Source organism: Sesamum indicum, unplaced genomic scaffold, assembly GCF_000512975.1.
Source record: "Sesamum indicum cultivar Zhongzhi No. 13 unplaced genomic scaffold, S_indicum_v1.0 scaffold00213, whole genome shotgun sequence".
NCBI lineage: Eukaryota > Viridiplantae > Streptophyta > Magnoliopsida > Lamiales > Pedaliaceae > Sesamum > Sesamum indicum.
Window position 1 is genome coordinate 11,270 of NW_011628107.1, and position 15,154 is coordinate 26,423.

A 15,154-nucleotide genomic window follows, 5' to 3' on the forward strand; every position below is an offset into this window, starting at 1 on the left:
ATGAGTCTGATTAGAACTACTAGGGCTAACCCCTACATTTGACATCTTTTCCACATGTTCAGAAATAGATGTGGAGGCAAGTGAATCATCAGGCGAAATATTTGAAGGTACTGCATAACGAAATTCAACTATTGTGTTGACCTCAATGCTTGGAATTTTTTATTTAATAACCAGAAATATTAGGGTATAACTTGTCTCCACATAGCCTAAGAACACAGCATCAACCCTCTTAGGACCCAATTTCTTTCGTTTGTGTTATGGGACTAGCACTTTTTCTAGGCACCCCCACACTCGAAAGTATTTGAGGCTTGTTTCCTACCTTTCCACAATTCGAAAGGAGTACTCGTATTGTGTTTTAGAGGGACTCTATCCTTTCGTTCAACTATTCCATTAGACGAAGGGGAATATGGAGGAGTCTCTTCATAAACAATGCCAAAAGTTTGACAATATTCGTTGAACTTACTCGACTCATACTCTCCTCCTCTATCGGACCTTAGTCTTTTAAGTTTCTTACCAGTTTGGGTTTCTGCTTCATTTTTAAATAAAATAAATTTATCTAAGACTTCATTCTTATTTTTTATGAGAAACACATTATAGTATCTACTGCAATAATTTATAAAGGTGATAAAATATCATTTGTGGTCCCAAGTCAAAACTCCATTGAACTCACAAATATCAGTATGAACTAAATCAAGTATTTTCGAATTCCTTTCAATTGACTGATAGGGTTTCCTAACTTATTTAGCTTCTACACAAACTTGGCATTTATTGTTTCGTTCAATATTTTGACTAGGAATTAAATTCAAATTCATCATTCGTTTGATCGAATTTAGATTTAAATGACTAAACTACTATGCCATAGAGTAGAAGATTCCACATTCAATATAATAGAATCAGAAATATCAATTTTATTATTATCAACTCGAACTTTGAACAAGCCATCGTCTAAATAGCCTTTACCGACAAAAATACCAAATTGCTGAATTACAACTTTATTAAATTTGCAAACCAACTCATATCTCTCCCTAACTATTACAGAACTACTAATGATATTTCTTCTGACAGTGGGTACATGATGAACTCTTTTTAGCGATAGAATGCGCCCTGAAGGAACTTTCAAGTCCACGCTTTCCATCCCAAATACTTCAGATGTACTGGAGTTCCCCATGCTTACTGTCCTTCCACTGATGACCTGATAAGACACAAAGAGAGATTTATCAGTACAAACGTGCACATTCGCTCCAGTGTCAATCAACCAATCATATGGTTCGTAAATAGCCAGGAGTTCGGGTTATACAGATACATACCCGCGAGTTGCTCTTTAGGTGCTAGCACCGCTACAACCTCCCACAACCATATTGACAGCTGTCTGCCCAGTTTTTGCTTTTTTATTAGGACAAAGCTTGGCCCAGTGTCCCACCACAGGTTCCAGCATGGTTTGTTTACTTTTGGTTTCTTATTTTTGGAGGCTTTTATTGATGGCTTTTGAGTTCGTGTTAATCTTATTCACTTTCTATTTCCCCACTATTAGATTGGCCCTTGGTTGATGTTCAACATGCATCTTGTGCGTTTGGTTTCTATGTTCTTCCTCAATGCAGATAGCAATCATAAGATCATCCAAAGAAAATCTCCCTTTCTGATGCTTGAGTGTCATGCCAAAATTTTCCCAAGATTTGGGAAATTTGTCCACTATGGACATGACCAGAAACTTCTCGGGAAGCTTCATCTCAGGATCAGCCAGAGTATGCTCAAGATTGATAATCTCATTAGTCTCATGAGTCAGCTACAGATCAGTCCTCAACCATTTGATACGTCATGAACTTGGAAACGGAATACTTTTCGAGCCCTTGCTCTTTAGTATTATATTTTCGGACAAACTCAACCCACAGAGACTTAGCAGTGTAAGAATCGAAATAATAGACATCGAAGAGCGTATTTGACAAGGTTGACAAAATAGCTCCTCTGCTTATTTCATCCCTTTCTGTCCACTGCGCTATCTCAGCAGTTTTGGGATCGGTATCAGTAGGTTCAGGTCTGGTCACCTGAATCACTGACAAGAGTCCTTTCATCGTCAACCAAATTTTCATTCTCTGTTGCCAGCGTTTGAAAAACTGGCCCAAAAACTTGTCCGGTAAACCAGTCAAGTCGACCTTGTGTGTGATCGAAATTGCAATAGAAATTGGCTTAGCCATCTTTAGTATTTTAGGAAACTAAAAGTAACATTTTAAAAAATGAGTTTGAAAATAGCGTTTTCCAAAATAGTTCCAACAACAAAATTTGATTTTTCAAAACCTGTATATTTTCTTCAAGACTATTGAAAAAATATTTGGTTTCAAGCAATCGAAACGATATTTTGAAATATTACAATGGGATTTAGAAATCGAAAGCAATTAAAGCCACGTTGGAACAAATAACATAAAGCAATTAGAAATGCTATTTATGACAAGAAATTTAAACTGAAAACTTGCAACGAGAATTGTATGGTAACGATTCTCAGTACAATTGAAGTCGTTAATTTAACCGAATTGCAGAATTACTGCTTGCCTTGAATAAAATATACGCCCCGTATCAGAAGTGCATTGGGTTCAACGTAATTTCTCCCAGGATAAGATGGTTATAGTTCTTTCGATTTCAGCACTATACCGAAGAACACCTCAATCAAACACTCAAAAGCTAGTAATCAAAACATTATAGTTCAAATTTTTAACAAAATATAGAAGCCGAAAGAGAGAGAGGGAGAGAAAACTCAAAGTGTGAGTTTGTTGTTTGTGGTGTGTACCAAATGGTGAAGAGACAAGCCTTTATGTAGGCTTTAAAAATTCAGCAATTAAAAACAGCAATGAAGACAAAATTAATGGCCATGAGTCCCCATCCAAAACCGGAAGATGATTTTGAACAAAAATTGTTGTTTCATCTCAACCAATTGCAATTTGAGGTTGATTTTGAAAAACTGTTTCATTACATTAAATATTGAATTAGATGTTTTTCAAGGCAAATGAAAATGGATGTTGGCAATAGAAATGTATCTACAATTCTATGGGTTTCCACAAAAAAAAAAAAAATCCCAACACAATCAACATCGTGTACAGGACCAATTTCTTTTATTTCTGGAACACGCTTGAGTACAAGAATGAATGTGATGGGTATCTACTACAATATGCTAGGAAATGATAAAAACGCCCTTCATTAAGGGTATTAATGTCCTTTCTCTACAGGATCTGCGCCTCTTCTGTCGGGCGGGTCGCAGAGGACCCGACCCGATCCAAATAACAGCCTTGAAGACCCAGACAATCACAGTCGTCCGATCTGGACGCGAGCCAGTAGGATAAGGCCACATGGCCCAGTCAACAGTATCCAGCTGTGCTCTATAAATAGACCCGAAATGCCGTAATTAAAGGTAGTTGTTCTGCATTTATTGAGATCGAACTATGTGATCGCTTACTTTTCTCTCGATCAACCTAACTTGAGCGTCGAAGGGTCATTGTCGAGAACGTGCCCGACGAGCTCATTGTTCTTGTCTTATTCTCAGGGAACCCAAAATCTGATCTTGGAGGAGTTAGCTATCTGTGATGAGTTCGTATATAGGGATCGGTGAATTCGTGCCGGAGCCGTCTGTGGGAACATCTAAGAAGTATCATCATGGAAGGTTCATCGAGGAGAAACGCCGGGGAAGAAGAGACGCCTAGGAAAGGAGGACCTACGATACAAATAACAAAAGATGAATTGCAAAGAATGATAGAAGAAGCGAGTCGGAATGCTATTGTAGAATATGAGAGAAGAACTGCGACCCCAGTAGTCAAAGAAACTGCTAGGAGGCAACTATTCAAAAATACTGAGCCCCGTAGAGAGTCGAGGGAGCATAGTGAGCAGGAACGCCGGAGTAAACGACCGGCTTCATCGGAAGCTGGATCCAACAGTCATATTCGAACAAAGAGAAGAGAACCTGTGATATCGCGGGCAGAGGTCGAGAGCGTGGGAAGACAGATAGAGAGCTTGAACAAACAAATCGATGAGTTGAAGAAACGAGGAGAGATAGTCTCACACAACAAGAATTCCCCTTTCAATAATGACATTTTGGTTCAAACAGTCGAACCGGGTTTTAGAGTACCTGATTTGCAGAGGTACGACGGAATGAAGGATTCGCAGGAGCATGTGCCTGCATTTGAAATGGTGATAAACTTATACAGACAACCGGGTCCTATCATGGCAAAATTGTTCGCAACTATGCTCACGGGAAAGGCACAAGAATGGTTCACAAATTTGCCCCGGGGAAGCATTGAATCTTACGAACAGCTGGTACAAAAGTTCAATTTTCATTGTGCAAGCAAAAAGAAACAGAAGAGGTCGGCAACCTATCTGTTCAACATCCGATAGAGGGAAGAGGAGACCTTGAAGAACTTCTTGGGGAGGTTCAATAATGAGACGTTGGAGGTGCAAGAATTGAGGATTGACATGATCTTAAGTATTTCGAGTCACGGGTTGAGGAAAGGTCCCTTCACATCTGCGCTCGCTCGCGACCCTCCGAGGGATGTTGAGCAGTTAATGGCTTTAGCTCAGAAGTGCATAGAGGAGGAAGAGGTGAACGCGATGAAGGATTCTGAACGAAGAGAGCGCGAACACACGTACAGGTCGAAAATGCAGACGTTCTGAAATGGCCAAGGCACACCAGGTATGCCCCATCTAAAAAATTTTCTAACAAACATTGCAGATTTCATCGCGAGAGGGGGCACAACACGGAGGAATGTTTCCAACTTACGAACGAGATTGAGAGGTTGGTTAGACAGGGATACTTCCAGGATCGGGTTCCCCCAAACTGCAAGATTAGTAAGGAGACGATGAGGAGTAGGTCGAGAAGCCGGGATCGAAATCCTGGCCCTTCAAAAACGGAAAAAGCCCCACCCAGCGGGAACAATGAACCAACCAAAGGGGTGATCTACACCATTGCAGGGAGCTCGAGTTCGGGTGATTCGAGCAGGACCAGGAAGAGATGTTCTAGAACCATGAGCTCGGGCAGAGGAAGAGAGTTCGTGCCAAAAGTTGAAGAGGAAGAAGCCATTTCCTTTGATAGCTCAGACAAGCCAGAAGAAAGCGGAGATATGAATGATCCAATGTTCATCCGGTTGGACATAACAAATTTCACTGTTCACAAGGTGTGGGTAGACAGTGGCAGTTCCGCGGACATCATCTTCAAAAGCGTGGTTGACAAGATAGGTCTAGAGAATGCTCGGTTGGAACCGGTGAAGACTCCGCTGGTCAGTTTTGGGGGGAGCGAAGTAGCCTCTTTGGGAACGATCGAGCTACCCGTGTCCATGGGAGATGAGCCTAAGAGAAAAACATTGATGGTTAAATTTCTGGTAGTAGATACTTCGTTCGCTTACAACGTTATCCTGGGTAGACCAAGGCTGAATTCATTCCGAGCAGTCATTTCCACTTATCACATGAAGATGAAGTTCCCCATAGAGTACGGGATTGGAGAGGTGTCATGCGACCGAAAGGAGGCTAAAAAATGCTACAAGTTATCACTAAAAGGGGAGTCCGAACAGAAGAAAAGGAAGATCAAGGAAGATGCTGAACATCGACCCTATGAGCCAGAACACTTGAAGCCCAGCGATGAATATAAGGTTGTGCAGCTCGTGCCTGAAGAACCCGACAAAACTACCAGAATTGGGGCGAACATGGATAGAGAGATGACCATGATAGATTTTTTGAGAAAGAACATGGACTTGTTCGCTTGGAATCCTTCGAATTTTACAGGGATCGACCCAGAGGTCATTGTGCATCGTTTGAACGTCGACCTGGGGGCCCGACCTGTACAGCAGAAGAAGAGGTCGTTTGGGAACGATAAGAAGGAAATCATCAGATAGGAGATCGACATATTTCTTAAAGCCGGGTATGTGTCTGAAATTCAGTATACGAATTGGCTTTCAAACGTGGTGCTTGTCCCCAAATTCTTGAAAAAATGGCGCATGTGTGTTGATTTCACAGATCTAAATAAAGCCTGTCTAAAGGACCCATACCCCCTGCCGAGGATCGATATGATGGTAGACTCAATAATCGGGTTCGAAATGTTTTCGATGATGGACGCCTATCAGGGGTATCATCAAATCCACATGGCCGAGGATGACAGAGATAAGACCTCATTCATCACCGACAAGGGGATCTATTACTACAACATGATGCCATTCGGTCTGAAGAATGCGGGCGCAACATATCAACGACTGGTTAACAAGATGTTTGGTGACCTACTAGGAAAAACAATGGAAGTATACGTTGATGATATGCTGGTCAAAAGCAGGAGATCGCAGGATCACCTTGAGGACCTCGCACAAGCGTTCAGTATAATGAGGTCGTACGGAATGAAACTGAATCCAAACAAGTGCACCTTTGGAGTAGGAGGCGGAAAATTTCTGGGGTACATGGTTAGCGAACGAGGAATTGAGGCTAACCCGAAAAAGATCTAAGCCATAATGAACTTGCGATCACCAACTACGATCAAAGAGGTGCATAAGCTAACTGGAAAGATCGCATCATTGAGCAGGTTTATTTCTCGATCGGCAGATAGAAGCCTACCTTTCTTCAAGGTTTTCAGGAAATCGAAAAACTTCGCATGGATTGAGGAATGCGAGAAAGCGCTACAAGAGTTAAAGGAGTATCTGACAAAACCCCACCTACTAGCAAATCCAAAGGAAGAAGAAACCCTGTTATTGTACTTCGGCATATCGGAGAATGCAGTCAGTTCGGTTTTGGTGCGGGAAGAAGCCGGTAATCAGAATCTAATATATTATGTTAGCAAGATGCTCCAAGGCGTTGAATCGAAGTATTCAGAGATAGAAAAGTTAGCGCTCGCCTTAGTAGTAACGGCTCGAAAGTTGCGACCTTACTTTCAATCGCACAAAGTGGTGGTATTGATAAATCACCCCCTAAAACACGTGATGTCGCGACTCGAGGCCTCAGGCCGATTGATCAAATGGGTTGTCGAATTGGGACAGTATGACGTTGACTATCAGCCCAGGACTGCACAGAAAGCACAAGTGCTGGCAGACTTTGTGACGGAGCTATCTAGCGACCTGAAATCACCTCTAGCTGCTGAAGAGCAGGGCTCGAAATGGATGTTGCATGTGGATGGTTCCTCAATGCCAACAATGGAGGAGCGGGCATATTGATTCAAGGGCCCAAGGGAGTAGAGATCGAGGTGGCAGCTCGCTTGTCTTTTCCTGTAACCAATAATGAGGCAAAATATGAAACACTCATCTTGGGATTAGAACTTGCATATGAAGCTGGTTCCAAAGACCTGGAGGTTTTCACAGATTCTCAATTAATTGCATTGTAAATTGAAGGAACGTAAGAAACTAGGGAAAGGACGATGACATCTTACAAGGAGATCGTACAAAAATTAATGAGCAAACTTAACAAATGTTCTATTTTACAGGTGCCTAGAACAGAAAACGACAAAGCGGATGCCTTATCCAAATTTGGGGCCGCAATGGATGGGATTAGAGATCGTAGAATAACAGCGTTGGTGCGTGAGCGATCAGCCCTAGCAAGCAGAATGGAGGTGCAAGTAGTCTCCGAAGCCGAGTCGTGGAAGGATGAAATCATTAAATACTTGGAGAACAACATCTTGCCTACCGATCCCGTTGCGGCGAAAAGAGTGAAATTCCGAGCTACACGATTCACTATGTTGTCGGGGCAACTGTACAAGCGAACACTGGATGGGCCTCTCCTGAAATGCTTAGACGAGGAGAGAGCCTTGTACGTGATGCGCGAAATCCACGAAGAGAGCTGTGGGAACCATTCAGGTGCGAGATCGCTGGCTCAGAAGATCATACGACAGGTGTATTTCTTGCCCACATTGGTCAAAGATTCCAATGACCTGGTGAAGAAGTGCGAAAGCTATCAGAAATATGCATCCCTGATACACCAACCAGCGATCTCAATGGAGCCGATCAAAATAGCTTGTCCGTTCGACCAGTGGGGAATAGACATCGTGGGACCTTTCCCCCCTGCACAAGCTCAAAAGAAATTCATCATTGTAGCGGTCGAATACTTTTCCAAGTGGGTCGAAGCGGAGGCCGTGGCCAAGATATCCGAGAGAGAAGTCATTAACTTCATTTGGAAGAACATCATCTGCAGGTTCGGAAAACCCAGAATTTTAATTTCTGATAATCGCACCCAATTTCAGGGAAGAAAGATTACAGAATAGTGCAATGAGCTCAAGATCGAACAGCACTTCACGGCGGTCGCGAATCCGCAGGCCAATGGGCAAACGGAGGTGACTAACAGAACGATCCTACAACACTTGAAAACACAACTAGAAAATAAAGGATCATGGGTAGACGAACTGCCAAGAGTTCTATGGGCTTACCGCATAATTCCGCGAGCTGCTATAGGCGAGATCCCATTTTTCCTGGTATACGGGACGGATGCTATAATTCCTACGGAGGTAGGAGAGGAGTCCCAACGGATCACATCTTACGACCCTAGTTCTAACCAAGGTGAGTAGAATTTCGACCTTACAGTGATCGAAGAGAAGAGAGATGCGGCATACGCCCGAATCTTGCACCACAAGGGGTTAATGATGAAAAATCATGATCGAAGGGTTTGACCAAGGCAACTACAAGTGGGAGATCTCGTGTTAAATAAAGTGGAGGCCTCCAAACAAGTTGGAAAATTGGAACCGCCATGGGAGGGGCCATACAAAGTGATCGAGATCAGGAAAAAAGGTACGTACAAGTTGGCAAGATATGAGAGACGAAACTTGCCGCGACCATGGAATATCCAGATCTTGAAAAAGTTCTATGTGTGAAGGGAGATTGCATTTATGGAGCCTGTGAAAGGCCGTCAACTAGCTGGAGAGCGCTTATTATGGAGCCTGTGAAAGGCCATCAACTGCGGAGAGATCACATTTAAGGAGCCTATGAAAGGCCATCAACTGCGGAGAGGTCGCACTTAAGGAGCCTGTGAAAAGCCATCAACTGCGGAGGGATCGCATTTCTGGTGCCTGTGAAAGGCCAATCAACCGTCCGAAGACGCCTCAAGGAGCCTGTGAAAGGCCATCAACTGCGGAGAGGTCGCATTTCTGGTGCCTATGAAAGGCCAATTGACCGTCTGAGGACACCTAAAGGAGCCTGTGAAAGGCCACAAAATACGAAGATCGCATTAATGAAGTCAGTTTGAAAGTTCACATCCAAGGTTAGGAAGGTCGCATTTTTTGTATCAGAAACAGTCATTAATACATATGATAATATCTGAAAGGACTTGTACAAAGTGTAATCCCTTTTTGTAATCCCTTTTGAGAAATTCCAAGAAGCCAATTTGTCTTTTCGTGTTACATTGATTCAAAAATTATGCTTATCTTATGCTTGGTATTACCTATTGCCGAATTCTTCCAAACGCCACACGCCAACTGAAAAAGAGGCGTTCAACAAACTACAATCTGAAAAAGACGCAGCCTGCAGTGCGATCTGAAAAAGATGCACTTCACACGCCAACTGAAAAAGAGGCGTTCAACAAACTGCAATCTGAAAAAGATGCACTTCACACGCCAACTAAAAAAGAGGCGTTCAACAAACTGCGATCTGAAAAAGACGCAGCCTGCAGTGCTATCTGAAAAAGAGGCGTTCAACAAGAACACACACTATCTGAGAAAAAAGAGCACCCGAGGAAGACCGATGAGAAGTAAAAGGCATCAATACACGAGCTGTCAAAAGATCTATTCTTTCATTAATGAAGCATCATGTACAGGACAACATCAAAAAATCATGCCCTTCAAACCCAGCCGTAAAACAATTACAAGTATGTCATTGAAAAGTTGAACCAAGCCCCTGATCACATCAGTCGTCGGCTTCTAGCCCCTCCCTCAAAGCTGCAAACTTATCCTCCTCAAGATCGGGTTCATCAGGATAGGGTTGAAGGTCGCCATCGAGCGTGATATCCATTTGGCTGCGATTAAAAGACTCCTGAAATCCACCAAGTTTCTTAATTTGAGCCTCACACGTCTTATAGCCCTTGGTGAAAGAGTCAGTAGACTTGATCTCAACAGCAGTCTTGAAAGTGTCCGTCTTCAAGAAGTCGTAGACAACAACCATACAGGAGCTCGCTAAAATCTGGTGATGCTCTTCCAGTGAAATGCGACCGGCCTGGCCTTCATCAAATCCCTTCTACCTGTAGCTGAGCATGAACCCCATATTCCTCGACCCTGAGGGGATTGTTTGCTGCTAAGGAGCTCTGATCATGGAGAGAGGTGAAAGAGTCGTACAGCTCGAAGGACTCCCCTCCTGCTTTTTGACAAAAGGATAGAACTAGAAGAGTTGTTCCACCTCGGAGCCATCCGATCTCCATTCTGTTCAGACGGATGGGGCTGATCGCCTCTCAATGCCTCCTTGGTCTCTTCCCAGCAAGAGGCAAGTTGTTCTAACTGCGGAAACCTTTCGCGTTTATCTGCCTGTTCGGCCTTAACTGCAGCTTCCTTGGCCATCCTGCTCAATGATTTGGATCGATGGGACTTTGAGGGTTTCGAAGACCCAGAAGGTCCTGTTGGCTCTTTATCTCTTGCCTCATCCCCATGCCCGTGCTTGTGCGAAGCCCACTTCCGTTTTTTCTTTTCTCCACTATCGCGGTCGTGCTTCTCAAGTACACCCCCCTGATCGCCGCTCAGATCGTCGAGATTCAGTTCTAAGTCAGAAGAGTTGTATCCATGCAGAGGAAGAGGGGGCGTCTCCTCGCTGTTGACCTGAATAGGATGATGGTCAGTAGGGTTTGCAGGCACAGGGGCTCGCGAAGGGGCTTGTATAGGTGAGCTCGAAGGGGGATCTGCAGGAGGTGCGACCTGTTTCCCATGGCCTTCAACTTATTTTCGGCCGCCTTCAGCCGTAGAGTGTAACGAGAGCTCATGATTATACTATCTGCAAAACAGAGGTATGTAAGCGAACTCAAACAGAATGATAAGGTAATGCGTCGTACGAGAAAAAGAGATCACCTAATGACTCTTCGACGTGGAGGGGCGTTGGAGAGCCCAGACAGTCGCAAAACCTTCTCAGTGAGAAGCTTCTTGGGGTCGTACTTATAAGAGGTTAAACTATTTATTTGATCGCCCTCCAGCCCCCCTCCACTTGTCTTGGGAACAGGTTTATATTTACTCCATTCCATTTTAAAAGGCCAAATACGGGTTGGTGGTCGAACAATTCTAACCAGGCCTCTGCGTTCGATTTTAAAGTACCCAGATATCTACAATCAGGCTTGGCAGAAAGGTAGAAGAAACCCCTATCACCTGATCGTTTGGAAGAGGTGAAAGAGTATAAACTCCAGAAGTTATCAAAACTGGGTTCAACACCCAAATATTGCATTATTACGACAAAAAGAACAATATGAGTAATAGAGTTGGGAGAAATCTGCATAGGGCATATCTCTAGTTTATTCAAAATTGCGGATAGAAGAGGAGCTAAAGGGAACCTCAACTCGGCGTCGAGATGTTAGATAGAAAAGGCACAGAAACCAGGGGGAGGATGGTGCATGCGATCGAAAGCCCTACGAATGATAATCTCGTACTTAGGGGGTATGTAATATTTTTCCCTAATCTTGCGAATAGGGGTTCTGACACTACTGACTACAGCTTCCCAAGGATTCCTAGCGAGCCTATCTTGGAATATTTCAAGGGTAGAAGGCCCAGCTTGTTTATCAAGAGTTTTGGAAATCTAGAACTTTTTGTTCCTTTTTGGAGAGGTAGAAAAGGAACCATGAGCAGACCTAGAAGGGGTCGCAGACGACCCGGAGCCAGAGCTCGAACCAGAATTTGAACTAAAGCTGGAAGACATCGTACCTTAGAACAGGATGGCTCTGGAAGCTGAAGATCGAACGCGAACTCGAAGTTATAAGCACTGGTCGCTAAAGCTTATGTGTGGGGGGGGGGGAAATGTTTGAATGAATGGTGTATTTATAGGTTCACTTTTTTGGGGAAGCGCGCCACAGACAAGGTCACCGGATGATGCCACGTGTTCGTCAGAAGTGCGAGATCGATGGATGCAACCGTTCTACTTCTTCAAAAGCAATAAATTGCACTTTGAATAAGTGAGGGAGTAATGATGGGTATCTGCTGCAATATGCTAGGAAATGACAAAAACACTCTTCATTAAGGGTATTAATGTCCTTTCTCTAGAGGATCCGCGCCTCTTCTGTTGGGCGGGTCGTAGAGGACCCGACCCGATCCGAATAACAGCCTTGAAGACCCGGACAATCACAGTCGTCCGATCTGGACGCGAGCCAGTAGGATAAGGCCACGTGGCCCAATCAACAATATCCAGCTGTGCTCTATAAATAGACCTGAAACACCGTAATTAAAGGTAACTGTTCTGCATTTATTGAGATCGAACTTTGTGATCGCTTACTCTTCTCTCGATCAACCTAACTTGAGCGTAGGAGGGTCATTGTTGGGGACGTGCCCAACGAGCTCATTGTTCTTGTCTTATTCTCTGGAAACCCAAAATCTGATCTTGGAGGAGTTAGCTATCTGTGACGAGTTCGTATATAGGGATCGCTGAATTCGAGCCGGATCAGAATGGATATCCCAACCTTCTGTGCCATAACATTCTGTTACAAATTTGAGATGTAAAGCAAGTATTTTTTTAGCTTGATGTATGAATCAATGATAGTGGAACCGAATGAAGATTTGTCTAAGAAATACAAAATTGCCCAATTGTGTTCCTACAGCTAGAGCCCTTTTAGTCTTCTGATTATGAAAAGTGCAATGAGATGAACAAAACAACACTTCTATAGATGAGGATGAACAAAGCTTAGGAACTGATAATAAATTAAACTTTAAAGGAAGGTACTAACAACACGACATTGAGTGCACAGTCTGTGTGAGTGATTGAGTAGTACTGTCAGGCAAATGAACTAAGGTAGGGTGAAGCAAAGGTGAAAGATTATCAAGAATGCAAGTGGTAGCACACATGTGATAGGTTGCCCTCATATCTACAATCCAAGAGGCAACCTGCATATTGCTCTTCATTAATCTGATTAACTCCTGTAACATATCCTCCTTATTATCATACTGGAGCACCCTTCTTAGGTCCAACTTCTGCTGCAAATTCTCTGACTGATCTTGCATATCGTTTTCTCTTGTCCATGTAGCTTAAAACATGTGTCCCTATTATAGCCTGTTTTATCACAATGCGTGCAACATTGTGTTCTTTTGTTAGCAACATATTTCTTCCTGTCAAATTTGGCTCCTCCTTGCACATACCGTTGTATTTTCAATGGTATCAGTTAGTTCCATGTCCACCTGCTTTTGTTTCTCAACACTCTATATCATTGCATATGCTTTCTTAATTATGGGAACTAGATCCATTGCATATTTTTCATATAATGTTACGGAGCCCGTCCCAAATAGGAATGGTCTTGCATGAACTATTCCTAAGTATTTGTAACACCATTTATAAGGATGGATGTCCAACCGTCCCAAAATCGTTCCAAAAACCGCTCCCAATTAGTTTGGTATCTTGAAAACCATTCCAGATACAAAAGAAAAAAAAATTGTTCCTAAACCCGCCCCCAAATTCCGCCTTTTTTTTTTCTAGTGTAATGAAGTTTTGTTTAAGGAATTTTTAGTCTTTTTTAAAAATTTATTTATTATTTTGCCAGATAAATGAAGGGTGTCGTTGTATTGCAGATTTTTTTTTTGCAAGCATTTTAATGTTTTACAAACCTCAAGGAGGATAATGTAATTTCCTACCTAACAAGGACGTATTTGCAATTATACTAAATCTCAAAAGGTGTGGATTTACTTCACCCTAATATATAAGATAATCCCTGCAATGGACAAAAAACAGCTACGTTAGCAAAGAAAAAATAAAATATTACATTTAAGTAAAAAATATGTAAGATCATAACATTTAACTCCCTTAATATTTTAAAATATTACAATTTGGTCCAAAGGGCATTTTTGTCTCAAAATTGGTCAAATAATAGTCAAACATTTTATTAGGGATATTTTGGGTATAATATGTGATAAATTCACCGAAAACCTATCGGTGGAGTTAAATGTTAGATGGGACAAACCTCAAGGAGGGTAAATATAATTTTTGATTTAATAGAAATGTATTTATAATTATGTCAAACTTAAGGGACTGTTGATGTAATTTACCCTTATTTTTTTTATTTATCACAAGTGTGCAGCTTATTTTATTGCAGAGACATTTTTTTTTATCTTTCATAACTGGGCAGCTCATCTTTTTGCAAAATTTAGTGGAAAAACTTGTCATTTTATCGTGAGATGCATTCAAATTGTGACATAATAGGATATAATTCCCTTCAAAAAGTCTAGTGAGTTTCAAACCATGAAAAACCACCTTTGACCTTTCAAAAGTGGGTTTTCATCCCTCACATAACAGTTTAAACAGGGTTAGGACTAAAAGTGCAAAAGTTTTTCTTTCTGGGAGATCAAAATTGCTGAGCCGTAATGTGTGGGACCAAAATTAAACAGTATCTATCTAGTGGGACCAAAATTGCAATTTTTCCCCCATATATTCTCTTTATCTCTGACAGAAACAAAAAAAGAAGCAAAAAAGAGTTGCAATTCAATCAAAAGTGCCAACTTAATTGATATTTAGAATTATAATTTATACAAAAGTTGTTAACATTCACACGTTTCTTAATTTGTCATCTGTCCAAACAGAGCACATCATGTACAAAAAATCCACAACATTTGTAATGTGGCAAAACAAATCATCAAACAAGTATCTTTCTCGCTTTACAAAAAGGCAACATATTCATGTTGGCTAGTCATGATAAAAATTCACATCCTACACAAAAACAAGTGCCCTGTTTTGTCTACTTCTTTCTCTTCCCCTTATCCTTGAGTTGTTCAGATTGCATTGCAGTGTTCAAGTTTGACAATGTGACATTGTTTACCATCCTTCATAATGGTTGGTCGACTTGAATAAGGCACAAAAAGAACATGTAAATGCTAAAGGGTTAGATACAAAATAGAAATTGCATATGATACATAACCACTTGAAAAATGCTTACTTGTTATTAGATACAAAACCTGAGGATGGCCAAGCATAGGTGGTGGTGCATGTGTAGGACCACTAGGTGATTTAGAATTGACGTTATGAAAACACCAAATTGAAACATTAATTGAAACAACAAATTGATG

At 41.9% G+C, this 15,154-nt stretch overlaps 2 protein-coding genes across 2 annotated transcripts; both read left to right on the top strand.

Moving 5' to 3' along the window:
- Positions 1-3,639: 3,639 nt before the first annotated feature.
- LOC105179796 lies at positions 3,640-5,864 on the top strand. Its single transcript, XM_011103429.1, has 3 exons — positions 3,640-4,296; positions 4,375-4,622; positions 4,709-5,864. The coding sequence occupies exons 1-3, from the start codon at positions 3,640-3,642 to the stop codon at positions 5,862-5,864; spliced, it is 2,061 nt and encodes a 686-aa protein (XP_011101731.1).
- Positions 5,865-6,467: 603 nt separating this feature from the next.
- On the top strand, positions 6,468-8,203 carry LOC105179797. Its single transcript, XM_011103431.1, has 2 exons — positions 6,468-7,154; positions 7,430-8,203. The coding sequence occupies exons 1-2, from the start codon at positions 6,468-6,470 to the stop codon at positions 8,201-8,203; spliced, it is 1,461 nt and encodes a 486-aa protein (XP_011101733.1).
- The last annotated feature ends 6,951 nt before the right edge of the window (positions 8,204-15,154 follow it).

What these genes read in the sequence shown, in the direction of transcription:
- LOC105179796 (XM_011103429.1), top strand. Translation starts at nt 3,640, where the DNA reads ATGGAAGGTTCATCGAGGAGAAACGCCGGGGAAGAAGAGACGCCTAGG. An exon ending in TTGAATCTTACGAACAGCTG is followed by an intron (nt 4,297 to 4,374) that starts GTACAAAAGTTC and finishes AACATCCGATAG; the next exon opens with AGGGAAGAGGAGACCTTGAA. An exon ending in CGAAGAGAGCGCGAACACAC is followed by an intron (nt 4,623 to 4,708) that starts GTACAGGTCGAA and finishes CAAACATTGCAG; the next exon opens with ATTTCATCGCGAGAGGGGGC.
- LOC105179797 (XM_011103431.1), top strand. Translation starts at nt 6,468, where the DNA reads ATGAACTTGCGATCACCAACTACGATCAAAGAGGTGCATAAGCTAACT. An exon ending in TGCCAACAATGGAGGAGCGG is followed by an intron (nt 7,155 to 7,429) that starts GCATATTGATTC and finishes TCTATTTTACAG; the next exon opens with GTGCCTAGAACAGAAAACGA.